We start from the raw sequence: 17,418 nt of genomic DNA on the forward strand, positions 1-17,418 counted from the left end.
TTCACTACAGCACTATTTACAATAGCCAAGATATGTAAGCAACTTAAGTGGTGATCAATAGACAATTGCATAAAGATATGGTATATATAAATATATATACAATGGAATATTATTCAGTCATAAAAAAATAAAATCTTACCATATGCAATGACATGGATGGACCTAGAGGGTATTATGCTAAGTGAAATAAGTCAGACAGAGAAAGACAACTACCATATGATTTCACTTATATGTGGAATCTAAAGAACAAAACAACAAACGAACAAACAAAACAGACTCAGTGATACCAAGAACAAACTGGTGATTGCCAGATGGAAGCATGGTTGGCGAGCTAGGTGAAAAAGGTGAAGAGATTAAGAAGTACAAATCGGCCGTTACAAAATATTCATGGGGATGTGAAGTACAGCATAGGGAAGCTAGTCAATAATATGGTAATAACTATACATAGTGCCAGGTGGATACCAGACTAATCAGAGGATCACTTCGTAAATTATATAAATGTCTAACTACTGCAATTATATAAATGCTGTACACCTGAAACTAATACAAAATAATATTGAATGCCAATTCTAATTGAAAAATAAAAATTAATAAAAAGATAGTTGGATGACCACAAAACATTTATTGAACACTTACTGTATGCTAGGAATAATAGGTACTTCAGATAGACAATAAAAAATAAAACATTGTCCCTGAGTTCACAATTTCATGCTTATAGAATTTTATTTAAATAGAGAGGAGGGCAGGGAGAAGCAGGCGGGGCGGGGGGCGGGCGGGGTAGGTTGTGAGGAAGAAGACAGAACTTCAAGGAACAAGTTAACAGCAATGAATATAGTCTATGAGTTTGAAGAATTGAAAATGAAAGTATGATAAGGATGGATATTCTTTTGAATACCACTTTATACTTTATTTAGTACTTTAACACCATTGTCATGCAATTTCAAGTACAAAAATTACTAAAAAGTAAATTATATACAATGTAAAATAAAAATCATATGATCATCTTAATAGATGCAGAAAAAGCATTTAACAAAATGCAATACACCCTCATGATAAAAACACTCAACAACTTGGGCATTGAAGGAACATACTTCAACATAATAGAGGCCATAAACAAAACCACAGCTGACATCATACTCAACAGTGAAAGGCTGAAAGCTTTTCCTCAAAGATCAGGAATGAGACAAGGATGCCCACCCTCACCAATGTTATTCAACAGTCCTAGCCTGAGCAATTAGGCAAGAGAAAGAAATCAATGGCCTCCAAATCAGAAAGGGAGAAGTAAGTTTGTCTTTTTTGCCTTTGATATTATCTCATATATAGAAAATACTAAAAACTCCATCAAAAATATTGTGAGAACTAATCAATAAATTCAGTAAAGTTGTGGTATACAAAATCAACGTACATAAATCAGTTGTGTGTCTATAAATTAACAATGAAACATCTGGAAAAAAATTAATCTTATTCATGATAGCATCAAAATCAATAATATCCTTAGGAATAATTTTAACCAAGGAGATGAAATATCTGTACAGTGAAAACTACAAGACTTTGATGAAAGAAACTGAAAACACAAATATATGGAATGATATTCTGTGTTCATGGATTGTAAGAATTAATATTAGTAAAAGTTCCATACTACCCAAAGACATCTATAGATTCAGTGCATTTCCTAGCAAAATCTAAGGGCATTTTTCACAGAAATAGAAAAAAAATAGAATCCTTAAAAGATAAGTTATTTTGCCTTAATGACCAAATTTGCATCCATAAGAGCAGAAAAGAAAGGCAAAGGCAAATTAGGGTCAGATCACTGGAATCTGAGATTCACAGTTCTGTGTGAATAAGAAGAAATTGGGTCTCAGTAGTTGACTATCTAAGAAATCAGCAATTTAAAAAATGTTCTAGTGCAATGCACACAAACTATTGAGCATAAGGATTACCTAGGGAGTTTATTAAAAATAATCATCCTCCAGACATTCTTGTTCAGTAGGCTGAGGTGAGAGTTTTTAGAAACACTATCCTTCAGATGAGAAATATAAAGATCAGGGTAGTATTTATCTAAGGAGCAGAACTGAAATCCAAATACAAGTCTGTTTGACTTCAAAACTCCTATTCTTTACACTGTAATGCCACCTCAAGTTACAAATATGTTATTGATGAAATTAGCATAATTCGTTATTTTTTTATTTTTTATTTTTTTGTATAATTCTTTAATGCAGGGGCTCAGTAATTTGGTGATGATAATAACTATGACAATAAAGTACTTTAAATGTATAAAAAAGTGGCACCAGCCTTTGTAAAAGTAGGATTGTAGGGCTGAAAGAAAATCTTCTCCAAGGTTAGAAGTGATTTATTTCAGCAACATAGAATGGATGATTACAGGAAACAAAAATATAACATGTCAATATTTGTCTCATTTATTTTGAGGGCAAGCTATTTCCACTTTACCAATATATACTTCTCACTGGTTCATTAGCTTTATCCATTGTTGAGCTTTTCATTTCACATCAAATTCATCTTCTTAATACCTCACTCTTTCTCCAAATTAAGATTTTGTTTCTCATTATTAATTTTTTGATAGCATAGACTGGTAGCTATCAACCACATGGGATGGTTGTGAAACTGTAAGAAGCCAAAACATTTGAGCTTTAAAAAGCATAGATCATTGAAAGAAACATTCTGGCAAAAGAAAATGAAAATCAAACCAGACAATTAAAAAAATCTAAGCTTCCGGTTAAAGCAGGCCACATCTTTTCCATTACTGTTACCGATTTTGATTGTATCATAGAGAACCCTAATTCTTCAGCTGTTGGAGGCTAAAGGAATTCCAATATTCAGTAGTCACGTCCCAAATGGTCTCATGATAAAATATGTTAAAAGCGTGATTGATTTCAGTAATTTTTTCTGGGTTACTTGTCCACTATTTCATTAGAATTAATTTGCTCTTCAAAGTGAAAAACATTTCCCTGAACACAGAGATAAGCGATTGTTGCCACTATGTGCTCCTGTGAGCTCAGGCTCTGGACTGATTTCCTTTGGCACTAGGAAGCAAAATGGGATTCTTTTACAATGGCAAGCTGTCCAAGGCCTTTACTCCAAAGGAGAACCAAGAATTCTCAGGCGTGTACCTCGAAATAGAATTACAAATCAGGTGCATTGTGGTAAATGAACACAGAAATGTGACATGCAGCTGAGAGTTGTCAAAAATTAATTTCCTCATTATCTGGAAGGTGAGATTAGAAGAAAGTTTAATTATTATTAAACTTTCAAAAAAAAAAAAAAAGCTTTAAAATTAGTTCCAGAGTGTAAAGTGGAGATTCTCAGGGAAAATTATAACAGCCGAGTTCTGTTAGGAAGATTAAATTCAAGTCAGAGGTTATAGAAAGATCAGAAGGAAAGTATCAGAACAAGAACTGGCTGCTGTTATATTTGCAGAGCTGATAAAACAATAACTTCACAAACTTTGTAAAATTCAAATATTTAAAAATTTTTAGAGAGTTTACTGCCTTTGGATACCTTAACACAATGCTCATAATATTGAGAGATATTTTGGTGTCAAACATTTTAAGAACGGGCACACAGTAATACTGTGCATCAGTTGGACAGCAGCAGCAGCAAGAATCATTAATAATCGAGAGGGAAAAACAAAGACAGTTGGTTGGCTTAAGCTCACTGTCTTTATAACTGACTGGAATAAACTGCTTCAAAAATAGCCCATCTCAACTTATACAGAAAGAATAACAGGGACAAATTCAAAAATGTTTAGCACAAAATATTGAAGAACTTAAAAATTAGCGACATATGCTCCTATATTCTTACAAAAGATTTCCATTATATCAGTTGCCAGGAATCAAACATAATTTGCAATGTAAGCTTACCTTTTTATCAGTGACAGAAATATATTACTACACAAGAAAGATATAACTTGACCTAATGTTGATGTTGATATTTTTATGTTGCGAGGATGTTTATAATATAGTTTAACCAGGCATGTCATTTCATCTTTAAAACAAATGGTGAGGCGTGCACTATTTGAAATGACAACCAACAGAAGTTCTTCTGGGACTAGAATGACTCCACTTTAGAGTTCTTCCTATAGGTCTGCACCTAAATTCAGTTATCGGACAGACTTTTTGATGTCCATGGCCTATCATATCAACTCAACAAATGCTTATTAAGTGTGTAAGTGAAAAACGGTGCTAAAGATACACCCAGAGAGAGATTAACATATCCCCTGTCATTAAGGGGCTTACCAAAAAAGATTTGTTCATAAATAATACACAGCAGATTATGACATTTACATCACAGACTTATAAATTAAAAGTAATGATATTCAATCCAAGTAATTGGTTCTAAATAGAAGGATCAAAAAAAGTTTTGTGAAAGACCACTTTCAATAAGTGGTGACAATAGGGAAAATAATTAATTATATATGGATGAAACAGTGTGAACCACTGTAGGACATTTGGTCCTGTCCAAAATGTCCACGAAGACATTTGTTCCACACCAGAAGGTCCTTGGTATTTGGTCCTGTATAAAACATCCATGCTTAGAAGATGTAGCTGGGTTCAAATAGCTCCTAATGTTTATTTCTATTTTTGGTTTACAGAATTAATATATAAAAAACACTACCATATTTTATTGGTCCAATAATTGTGCTGTGGCTGCATTATCAATAATAACCCTTCTTCTCTTGGTGGCCTAGCTGGTAATGACACATGGTGTCAGGTAGTTGGTTGGGGTTTGAATCTTGCAGAAGAGCTGGATTTGTATTAACTGTGGACTAAAGGTCTCCACGGATGCTTCGGACAGGTCCAAATTTCAAGGACCTTTTGGCCTGAACCAAATGTCTCTATGGATGTTTTGGATAGAACCAAATGTCCACTAATCTTGTGAATGTGGGCTGACATAAGGAAAGACAGACATGCCTGCGAGTAATCCATCTTAACATTATGTTCATCTGAGACATTAATGGGAAAAAGTTGAAAATATATGGTGAAACTAGAACATAGAGGGCTTTGAACACCAGAGTTAAAAGTCTATATTGAATTTTTATAGTGAGGACCAGATCTAGTTTTGAGAAAGAGAGTGAGTGACATGATCAGAACTGCACTTAAGGCATTATGATTTGGCAGCAGTGTCAAGAATAAACTGGAGCAGATGAAGAGGAGAAACCAGAAGCCGGTGGACACTGTAAGAGGCTCTTTTGATAATTCAAGTAAGAAGTAATGAGAATCTGAACCTGCAAAATGACAGAAATAATGGAAAGGTGCAGGGGTCAATCTGGACGATATTAATGACAGACAGAATGACCACAAATGGTTAGGATCATGACTTTGTAAGACATCGGACCTAAGTTCAGATCTCAGCTTTACTTTTTGGTGTCTCTATAACCCTGGGCAAGTAATTTTTTTTACTCTTGATTTCCACATTGAGGGTAATAAAAGCTATCTCACGGCATCATTGTGAGAAAAAAGGAGATAATGATTTTAAAATGCTTATTTACACGATGTCTAGCACATAGTTAAAACTTAGTACAATATAAGTCTAGCTTCCAGTATTATAATTATTTTCAGAGATCATAGCTTAGCAAGTATTTATTAATTTTTAGCAGTCACATCTTACTGTTGGTTCATATGGTAATTGTGGTTGTTTAAAGACCTCACAACTTTCTGTATGAACTACTCCCCCAATTAAATCTCTCCCATCTCATATTTATACCATTAAATTTTTAGAAATCTAAATATAATATTTTATTATATCTTCCACTGAATTCCGTGGTTTTACTTTGAGCCAAGAATCTTAATTTATTGAGATAATTTTTCATATAAGTTCAATTACTTGCCATGTTTGCTATTCCTCCCTAACATCTGCAAACCTTATTGTGATAGATGATTGTCTTTTACAAAGTAAAATATTGACTTAGACCAACCCAAGAACAGAATATTTAGCATTTCATTAGAGAAATCTTTTCCATGTAAACATTGAGTGATTATTCAAAAGTCTAAACAAAGTTGGACAAAGTCTATAAAACGTAGAAGTCAATCAGCAGCACGAAAGAAAATAGCTCTCCTGTGACTGACAGAAAGCTATATTAAACTTTTTTCTTTTTTTTTTCTTTTCTTTTTTCTTTTTTTTTTTTTTGTACTGATTAGGAAACTAAGGCTTGGAAAGATCAAGCAACTTCCAAAGATCTCTCTGCTATTATGTGGCAACAGAAAGGGATGCAAACCCAAGCCTTGTAACTAATTCCCAATCTCATGCTCTTAGCTGCCAGACACAGTTGCTTCCCTAAGAAGAATGATTGAGACTCCATGCTTGATGGGAAAAACCTGTCCTTGGACTCTGTAATTCATCCTCAAATAACTGAAGATGTGTTTCAGTGAAATGGTTTATTTACAACAATGGTTTACATGAACTCTTACATGCAGTGTTTGACTTTTTATGCATTTATTCATTCTGTGAACTTTCATGAGAGACCACTACATTCAAGTACTGTGCTAGGCAGGATGTGATTACAGAGATCAATCAAATATAGATTCTATCATCAAGGAGTCTACATGACAAAGCAGAACAAAGAGATGTGTCATGAAAGGTAAAAGCAATTGTGTTGAAAGTTCAGAAGAACGACTCTTTTAGCCTAGTACCTATTTATCTCAAGGATCCTCCTAGATTCAATATAGGTATAAAAGTCTTCATCGGGTGAGAGAAGAAACAAGAATTTTACCATTCTGATTCTGGATTTTTCCTTCCGTGTACATCTAGTACACATACATGGTTAAAGGTATTAGTTTCAAAATGTTAATATAGGTCAACAGAATCTACACATTCCCTAAACCTTGGAACATCCGTTAGGACGATCTAAACGGGTGGGCTTAGTACACAGCAGCCTTAAGTCACCTCTTCCAAAAAATTTGTCTAACTGTATAAGAAATGAATCACTGAAGTTAGAAATAGTCCCTGAACACTATATTCCCAATAAGACAGTAGTTACCACTGCTTAAGATTTAGCTCCACTATAAAGTAGCTTATATATGCTAAAGAATCAGTTATAATCCTTCAAGAAGATCCCTCTATTTATATTTCAGGAAATTCACTTCCTAAAGTGTTCTGAATCTGATGGAGAATTGGATGAGATAACCACTAAAGTCTCTCACAATTCTCAAACTGGAGTATTATTTTATTTTAAGCTCTAGATATTGTTTTAAATGTGTTTGAAAGTAAACTTTGTTTCAAAAACATCATTTGGATTATAGGCAACCTAATTTGAGTCTATTGACCTTTAAGACTTGATGAATTCTGGCACCAAAATAAATTCTTATAGAGACTGGCCCTTCCCAACTCTCAGAAGCATTTTTAGAAGCTTGGTATAAAAACTGAGAAGTTGAATCTTGAAACCTTGAAAGACTAAAGTAAAATATCTCACTCTTCAGAAGGGTTACATGTAATTTAGAATTTTGCATTAGAAAAGAAAGTGAAGTAACAGAAAAGAGATCTACTGGCTGAATAAACTACACAAAATCTACGATTATACAAAACACTTTCAAACAATAAGTCTAGATGCTGCTTGTGTCTAGGTTTTCCCTCAGGAGAAAATATACTTAATGCATTTCATCCCTGGGGCTTCCTATTTATTTCTTAGAGACATAGGCTGATGAGACAATAATGCTTTTCCCATTTTAAATCTTAAAAATATGCTTTCCTGAAACCTAGATTCTAAAATCTGCTCAAATTTCTATATGGCATGGTGTGTTCACATTTAAAAGTTGTATACATTCTTTATACACATGAAGAAAAAAACTGAATATATGATTTGAGAAAACAAGTGAAAAGAATATAGATTCTTTTTCAGATTATTTTATATTCTTTCAAAAACCTAAATTTCACGGGTTGAAAAAATGTGAAGATATTTATATTTCTTCAAAATTTACATTCTAGATTATATAATATCCTAATTTGACTTAGAAAATGGCTCCAAATGCATATATAAAACTATTTAAAACAGACTAACTTTTGAATTAAAATTTATGCAAGAGAAAATGTATTTTTAACTGGAGCTGGCTTTCTCATTAAATGCAAAACTTTTAATTGAATACATTCGATCATAATAAAAATTTAATTTTTTAATTCACTTATATTAGCAAAATTGTTCGAAGTACCACCTTAAGGCTAATATTATATTTCAATGAAACCAAAACCTCTGATTCAAAAATAAAAGTTCTTACATAAGATGGCTGGCTGATTTTGTATTTTAAATTACTGAATTAGAGTGCCCTCTATTGGAAGGAAAAAAGGCAATAAAAGCTAAAATGAACTAAGAATAGTTAAAATGCCCCCAAAATTTAAGCCATATCATTAATTAATAGGTACAAATACTACACAATATATTTTCTCTACATTTTAAATTTTTCTAAATTGCTTTTAGATTTATTTGTCATATTATGATGAACAAGTTAGATGTTTCATATCATCTAAAATTAAATTTTAACTGAAACTAAATGCCCATCCTTCATGCAGTAAGGTGAATAATAACCAAAAACATCTGGCCACATTTAACATTCCAACATAATAGAAATGATTTTAATCTAGGACTATGGCTGGACTACAGTTGGAATTTTGCTTGATGGGAAACTAAAACCTTCCCTAATTCAAGAGATTTTTAGAAGCTTTTACACTGAGGAGGAGAAGAATTAGGCTGGATACTAAAAGATCTATGAGATTTAGTCTAGCTCTGAAATTCTCTACTTTTGTTATCAAGACCTCAATTCAGACTCTGCATCTCAGGCCTGAATTATCTCAGTAGGTCCTGGCAGGCTTTTGGTTTTCTAGACTAACTGTGTGCATGTTAGAAATAAGTTTTTTAAAAGAACAGTGTTCAGAGCCACCGAAAACAATTCTGATTTAGTTGGTCTGAAATGGTACCTGAAAGTCTCAGTATTTTTTGAAGCCTCTGCAGATATGTCTAATGTATAACTATTGCTGAGAATCTCTGCCCACAACATCTGACATTCAGTTACCACTTTCACCTTCCCAAAATGTCACCTTCCCAAAACAATACAACTCTCTCCTACTCAATGGTTTATTCTCCTTGGCATCAATATTAAACTTCTGACTAATTTCCCAAATTTAATTACCTGACTTAGCAAAAAAATTGAGAGGTAAGGGGTACAGCTCTGGCCCCAGACTGCCTCTGTGCAGACCATTGCTCTGGTACTTACTATGTAAATTTAGGAAAATCATAAAAGTTCTCTGTTCCTCTGCTTTCGCATCTGCAAAATGGGAGGAACAATACTACCTATCTCATAGGGTTATTATACAGTTAATATAAATAAGGTGCTCCCTAAGTGTTAGGTATTATCATTCCTTATGCAAATTTGTTTCCCACAATATTCCCAAATCAACTCATGGGACTATTCTGCTCAAATTAGATGCTATGCTTCACCTCTGTGCTTTGCAAATACTGTTTCTGCAGGCTGGAATCCTTTCCCATTCATTCGCTCATTCATTTGCTAATTCATGTATTCCAACACAAGTACTAGGCACATCTCCTCTTCCTCCAGTGCCCAGTTTAGTCTCTTCCTACCTCCATGAAGTTTTCAATGAATACCAATAAATCTATAGTAATCTCTCCCTTTTCAAAAAAACTTCTCTGGACACAAAATAGTTCATTATGAAAAACGTAAGTAGGAATTAAAGACATTGGCTCTGAGATTGAATCCTAGACCTGCCACTTGCCAGCTGAGTCATTTCCCAAGTTTATAATTCCTTTGTTAGGATTACTATAAAGATTAAGTGGCTTAAATCATATAAGGCATTAGAATGGCCAGTAGCAAGCACATAATAAATATAGGTCTTATATCTTTGTTGTTTTATATGTTAGCCTTGTCTATACACTGCAACTAAGGACTCCTGGGAATAGGAATTCTGAACTCCTTGAAGCCAGGAACTGTCTCTCATTATTGCTACTATTATAAATCCTATAGCTTGCAACATGATAAAGATCATCTATATTAAGTACTTGATTAATTTTTTGCATAGTTTGAGAGTATAATTCATAACAGAACTCTGAAAAAAAATTTTGATGAATGGAAACAAATATCCAACAAAATGGAATGAACCCAAATGAAACACAGGTTGTAGAACGGTCAAAATAATTTGATTACTTTTTAAACATTCAATAACAAGTTTCTATCAGATTAATCTTCTGAAAGGCCACTTCTAATGATGTCTTTTATCTGCCCAAAATCCTTTTGATTTTTCTCATTTTCTAAAAAATAAACACCCAAATTCCTAGCCTGACATTCAAAATCATCCATGGCGTGACCTCAACCTATCCTTCTAATCTTATCTCCCATTTTCCCCATTTATAAACTCTGTTATTCGAGATAAATAGAACTACTTGCTCTTACTCACATGTACCCTCTGCTTTTCTGCTTCATATAACCTTTAATATTTAATATGACGATATTTTCAAAGAGCAAAGTATAAAGATTTGTCACAAGAACAAAGAGTAATTGTGTAAAAGTGTGAACTTGAATTTTAAGAACTTAAGTTCAATTTATGAGTATTAATTTCTCTCTTGCTACTATGACAATACAGCCTTTGACTTATCAAAAAAAAAAAAATTTGGTCATCATTTCCCAAATTACATCCCCCCTGCTATAAGCCTGTCCCTGCCATCACTATCTGAAAGCTATAAATTTGAATAAGCATGGTGTTATTAATAAGTGAACAAACCCCATGGTATACTCAGTGGAAGAAAAAATTAGACCTTCTATTTACTCTTATTCTTTATCCTACACACCTTAATTTCTTTTGCAGTATATGCTTCATAATTCACATCATATATTCTTAGAAAACTGGTAGATATATATAATTTATAAATAAATGCATTTGGGATGTTTGCTCAAAACTTGTTTACTATGATAAATACGAGAAGAGTTTAGAAACTTCTGATGTAAAAAATTGGGGCTTTAAGAAAATCTGTGGATTTAGAAGTAGAGGGCCAGATACAGCCAGTTTAGAGAAATCTTTAGGGACAGACCTAAAAACCTAAACACCATGTATTATTTACATTGTATAAATATGTTCTAATTTCTAACCAACTTTCAAGGAAATGTTAAAATGTAACTGGTTTATAATTTGGAGACAGCGTATATCTGTTTTAGATTTTTAAATAGGAAATATTTTCCCTGACATTAAAGTTAACTACGGTAAATATTTCATTAATATAAAAATTTCATTTGGTAAAACCAACAAATATTTACTTCAGGATATATCTTTAATCATAATTATTCATAAAGACCTTTTATTGGAGCCAATTATGTGATGTTTTACAAAAGGCAGCACAGCAAACACGCAAAAACAAAAACAGGCCTATGTGATAAGACTAGCCATGGAACTAGACCAGCAATTACTACCCTGGGAAGTGGTGTCACAACTCACATTAAGTAACTAAGTGAAGTAAAAGTATAACAGTCACTATACTCAACTATTCTTTTTTTAGTTTTCATAAAGTAACATGACGTACTTAACACAATTCACTCTTCTATCGACTTTTGAAGAAAACATGTTTCTAAAACAAATTAAGTTCTAAAAGTATCATAAGAATGTATTTCCTTTAATACCAGTGCATCCTATAAATCCTTCCTTTATAGGACACAAAATAGATATACAAATTTTAATTTTAAACGGATCGATTCTCTACAGTTTTTCTTGCTATTGTGCTCACTTAAAAATCCAAATGAGCAACAATCTCTTACTCATGATTTAGAATCTGAGCTTGTAGGTTGCATGGAAATCCCCTGGGATTTGCATAAGATTATAAAAATATGGAGGTCAAACTTTCCATAACATCTTTCTCCTGCTACAACATACAGAGCAACTATACATACACACATGGCTCAGCTCTTTCTTTTTCAAGATTGGGTTAGACTCAGGTGACAGACAAAATGGCGGAAAAGACAAAAGGAAGATTTTCTACTTTCTTTGTAAATCAATATCATTATACCCAGTGAAACTAAAAAATAAAATAAAATGAAAAATAGTAATTAAAGAAACTATGAATTTGTGTGTTACGAGAGTCTAACAGTGACAGGACCATCAGAAACTATAAGTGATTTATCAAAGCATCCCTTCCCCTACACATGCAGTGAGAATAAAATACCAGTGAACATCAGGGAAGGAGCAATAGGGAGCTTGACATTTCACACTGGCAGAATCTGAAGATAGGATAATGCACAAATCCCATGCCTCTTAGGTACACACTGAACTGGCAAAGACAGACGTATTGTCTTCTTTCCCCCCTTACTTACTACACTCTGGCTTCCATTTTTCCCAAGTTCTTCCTCTGAAATCTTGCTCAAATTATCTAAGTAGTGGTCTGATATTGTGTGGCACAAATCTTCAAAAGAATAATCCTTTTCTTGACAGAGTTTTATTTCATCCAAGAGTTTCGATAATTCTCCAGTCACGGTTTCACCTGTAAGAAAACAGTAATTTTTCAAAATTTCAAGAAAGGCCACTGATAAAATTTAATGTTGAATAATAAAAATGTGACCAGTATGGTAATAAAACTCAAAATGTGGCAAACAAGATTAAGTAGTCAGAAAATATTCTCCTGAAAACAAAGTAGTAAACTATAATTAGTATAATACTAAAAAAGAAAAGAAAAGAAAAGAAAGAAATTCCAATTTTGCCTTTTATTATTTTTTTTCAAAATGGAAATAAGTATTGAAGGTTTACATAGACATAGTACGTAAAAGCATCTGGAATTACAATTCCCAAAGTTTCATTTATTATAGCATTTAATCTTCCATAATCTTTTATTAGCATTATACTTCACTGAGAGAATTTATTCAATAATTCATTAGCAAATTTAAAATGGTGCTGGGAGCCTACTTCCTAGCTTCAATAAAAAGAAATAGTAGAATGTATTTAAACAAATAATTGATAAATTAGAATTATGGTATGTGATATAAAGCAAAAACACAAATTATATGCATCATATGTCAAAACACAAATATTTTGTCGGTTACACACATTCATTTTTCTAATCATTTTAATAAAGGTACTTCATAGCTATAATTTATTCTGAAAAAAAATTCCAGCAGTTACATTCCAGATATCAATATTTTTATTCTGTATTAAAAATGCATTTTAGGAAAAAAAAATCTCCTCTAAAATATTCATTCTATGAAAACTTCATGATAACAGGGATTTCTATCAACTTTGCTCACCACTGTATTTCAGGGTCAAGAGTAGTGCCTGACAAAAAGCAGGAGCTCAACAAATGTTGGTTTAATAAGTGGATCAAATGTAGAATATAACATAACTTACTAGACTTGAAATTTCACAAGTCTTAGCAATTTTGAATATGTAGGATGAATTTGTACATAAGAGTCCAGTATCATTTCATGGGCTTTATAATTAGCTACTCACTTTTGGTCTTTTGGGAAGAAGGAGACTCAGCAGGAGATAAAATGTGTGTTTCTTGTGCTGTATCTTCTTGTACATGTTCTTCAAGGACTGTTGGTCTTCCCAAGCCTTCTAAATATTCTGTGTATATATAAGTTTTTAGAATTACATATTTGAATTAATTTATTTGAAATTTTTTAAGTAAACTTTATGTTTTATTTCCAGTGATCAGTTTTTCACTTATTTCCTCATATTTTAAATATATCTTAAATTTTTCAAAGAAATTAAAACAAAAACAAAAAACAAAGAACTTCATGATGAGCTATTAATTTAAAGGTTTGAATTAAAATAAAAAAAGGTATTTTGGAAGAAACTCATGAACCCTTTTCCTGAAAACTAAACTTGTCACATTTCTTCTTTAAAAATAAATTCGCCTGTTGAAGATACAGCAACATCCTTGGTTTCCTTAAATATATTCTACCTGAAGATTTAAACTCTGAAAGATGCTTTAAGTAGACTTGATGCCAAAACAGAAATGTCAGATTCAGATGCACACAACAAACAGTTGGGTAATACAAATAAATGAAGTGGAATAAGTTTATGTTATAATGGTACCATAATCTTATAAGATAAACATAAGTGCATATTAAACTTTATTTCCACAAAAAAATAATGTTCTTTCCCATTATTCCTGAAACAATGTCCCACACTCAGTCTATTTCTCATTTTTGCAACTTTGATGAAGATATAATAATAGTAATAGCAGCTAAAACTTAAATATTGCTTACTATGTACCCAGCAGTGTTCTAAGTATTTAATATAAATTAACTCACTCAATCCTCACTAAACTATGACACAGGCAATATACTATTACTGTCTCAGTTTTAGAGATGACAACTAAAGAAGAAAGATTTTAACTTGGCCATATTCATACAGCTAATAAGTGTCACAGCCAGATAGACATGTGACGAAAAAAAATCTCACTTTTAAGCATAAGGAAAACAGCACCTGAATGCAGGGGAAAATGTCAGTTAATATTCAGCCTCAGAGTTACAGAAAGAACAGAAAGCACGTGGACCATGAGTAACCAGAAAGCACGTGCCCCATCTAAAGTTAGGCAATGAAGTAAAACGAAAGCCTGCATTTTTTGAGAAATCAAAACTCTGGAGTATTAATGAAATTCTAGATTTTTAAATGTTGAAAGCTAATTCAATTTTTTTTTTATGCAAACATAGTGTAGGCCAAAAATATTGATCTAAACAAAACACATATGCATCTACCAAAAGCCTTCAACTCACGGTGGCTAGTATATAGTCTCCATCTAATGGGTTATAACAGCATGTCCCTCCACATAGGGATATTTTACTTGCACTTCTTTATTCAGAAGGAGCCTTTTTCTTAAGACCCAGTTAAGAAAGTTTGGGCCCTCATGACACTAACTTGTGTCCTCATACCATTCAAATAGTTTCTACATAAGGGCAATTCTGCTATAGGCAGATTGTACTCCAAAAAGAAAGTAACCTATGGGCTTCTATCCTTAAAATTTTGACCTACAAAGTAATTATGTAAACTGAATTCCTCCTCCAGGACACAAATAGTAATTTTGCCTACTATAAATCAACTTGCTTGCAATAATAAACCTTTTCATAAGATTTAACATGTGCAAGTGTCTTGAAATCCAGGAATGTAAAGAATACAGATAACGTATTCGCATTCTAAAATTTGCCAATAACTTCAAAAATTCAAAGATGTCCCATACCTTATCACAAATTGGTATACCTAACGAATCTTTATCATTTGAAAGAACATAGATAGTTACTCCTTACATTTTTATCTAAGTTGAACTAATGCAGTACCTTACAAAAAAATGTCGGTAATTATGTCATGTCCCCTTTTTAGTGGATGACATTTATTTTGCTTCTCCCAGAAGACATGCACAAGCCTCAGGTTTTGTTTGTTTGTTTGTTTTTTGTTTTTTTGTAAGTTCAATCAGAGGCAAAAATCCAATATGAAATACAAAGTGCCTAGAGGGGACAAACATAAAAATGTGTACTGCATTTACTTTTTAGCTCTCATTCAAGTTAGTTTTAAGTTGAATGAATATGAAGAGCCACTCTTATATTCTTCTCTCTTATGTTCTTCTCTGATTTGTCTCTATATGCACTTGACTTGGAATTAACTTCTTTATTGAAAAGAAAATTGGAGAGACCTGAACTTCCCTGAGGGGTTTTGAAAATACAGAAAGAAGAGAGCATAATAACCTTCTGTAGCGCATCTATTTTTTACAGCCCTCTTTGGCCTTGTTGACTCCTATATGTACATATCTCCGGCCCACTTAGTTTTAATCCACTTATCTCTCAGCGGGACAGAGCTGTCCTTCAGCTTCCCAACTGATATCCAATGAAACCCATCCTGCCTCCCTCCTCACTTGCTACACTTGCAGGTAGCTAATCTGTAATGATTATAGGGAATAATCACGCTAAATAGTGTAGAAGCTAACTGGAAAGGAAAGAATGAACATCGAGGTTTTTAAGGAAACATGCTACATGCCAGCCCTCATCACTAAGCAGAAGGAAAGTATTTGAATCTAAATCCTTCATAAAAGTTTTAGATCAAACAGGGATGTAATCCTGCAAATGCAAAAGTAGTAACTAGATGGCTGTCAAACTTTCAGTAGACCTACTGACTGCAACTGACTACAAAGGTACTGAAATGACCTTTATCAAAAACAAAGGATTAGGGAGGAAATCATCTGTATTCTTTCAGATAAGTACAATTTTGTTGTCGTTTCAGTTTCCCTCGTGTGCAAAAAGAAAAATAACGGTATCTGTACTTACCTACGTCATAGAGTTATAGAAATCAGACAAAACTAAAGAAAATCCCTGAAAACTCTGAAAGCAGTATTTATATGTGAGACAATGCTTAATCGTCATCACTTTATAGCCTTCTTACCTTCAAGTTAATAATTACATATTACTACACAGATTTAAAAAAGACTTTTTTAATATCAAGTAAGTGAAAAAATGCTTTAGCTTTTCTTAAAATATTGAGTAGCTGAAAAACATAAATAAAACATTTAAAGTATTATTATTTAGTTTAAAAGTCCACCAAAAAATGCAAAACATAAGGTCATTCAAAAGTAAACATTAACTCAAAACCCAAGAGAAAACTAGGACAGTCATCCTTTAATTTTAACTTTAAAGCAAACTCATCCATCATTCAATATTGTTTACCTTGTAAGAGTGTTGCAATCTGGAGAGATTTCTGAGATGGATGTTCTTTCAGAATGTCTAAGACAGTTCTGCCTAAGCTATCCTTTATGTTGGCATCAATTCCTGAAAGAAAAAGGGCTATATACTGTTAATATATAGCTCCTACACTATTCAAACGTATACAGACCAAGCACTGAAGGTGAATTAAGCTACATACACACACACCACAGATTTTAGTAAGAGAGAAGATGGGGGTCTACTGCTAGCAAAGATTAGAACATTCTAGGCAATGAATTAGCTCTTAAGGAACTGACACAATCACTAAGGTTGCTTTTTAGGAATATAGCTATCTTGGGTTGTAATCTAAATGGTACGCTATCAGGCTGAAAAATATTATTGATTTAGAGTGTGAATTCCTAAAGTATAATGGTCAGGTGATTTATATATTCTGTATAATATCATAAAAATATTTTTAAATGACAATAATGTATCATATGAGTAATATAAGAATATATAATACTTGTATATTCACAAAAGTTGAAGGAGCATGGTTTTGAACTATTGTTCAAATACAAAGTCAAATATTTCATACTTTTTTATGCAAGATTATATTCAGTATCAGCAACACTCATCATCTATGTGGTGAGCAAATTTCTTGAAGTATGTAACTGAAACGCCTTCAGAATTATTTTAATTCCGAAAATATATATTGTATTAAAGAACTTATTGTCATGTAGCAAATAGTTTTCACCACCCCAAAAAAGTTTATAAACTTTCCAAACATCTAACC

The 17,418-nt window shown here is 32.6% G+C and overlaps 1 protein-coding gene across 1 annotated transcript in view; it reads right to left on the bottom strand.

Moving 5' to 3' along the window:
* Positions 1-17,418, bottom strand: part of ANKS1B (ankyrin repeat and sterile alpha motif domain containing 1B) — an 874,817-nt gene that overhangs the window by 739,888 nt on the left and 117,511 nt on the right. The window contains exons 6-8 of the mRNA XM_023527446.1: positions 16,650-16,751; positions 13,441-13,557; positions 12,315-12,481 (exon numbers count right to left, since the gene is read on the bottom strand). Of these exons, the coding sequence (XP_023383214.1) occupies positions 12,315-12,481; positions 13,441-13,557; positions 16,650-16,751 (386 nt within the window). The remainder of the gene's footprint in view (positions 1-12,314; positions 12,482-13,440; positions 13,558-16,649; positions 16,752-17,418) is intronic.

The sequence above is a fragment of the Pteropus vampyrus genome, unplaced genomic scaffold (assembly GCF_000151845.1).
Source record: "Pteropus vampyrus isolate Shadow unplaced genomic scaffold, Pvam_2.0 Scaffold16, whole genome shotgun sequence".
Taxonomy (NCBI): Eukaryota; Metazoa; Chordata; class Mammalia; order Chiroptera; family Pteropodidae; genus Pteropus; species Pteropus vampyrus.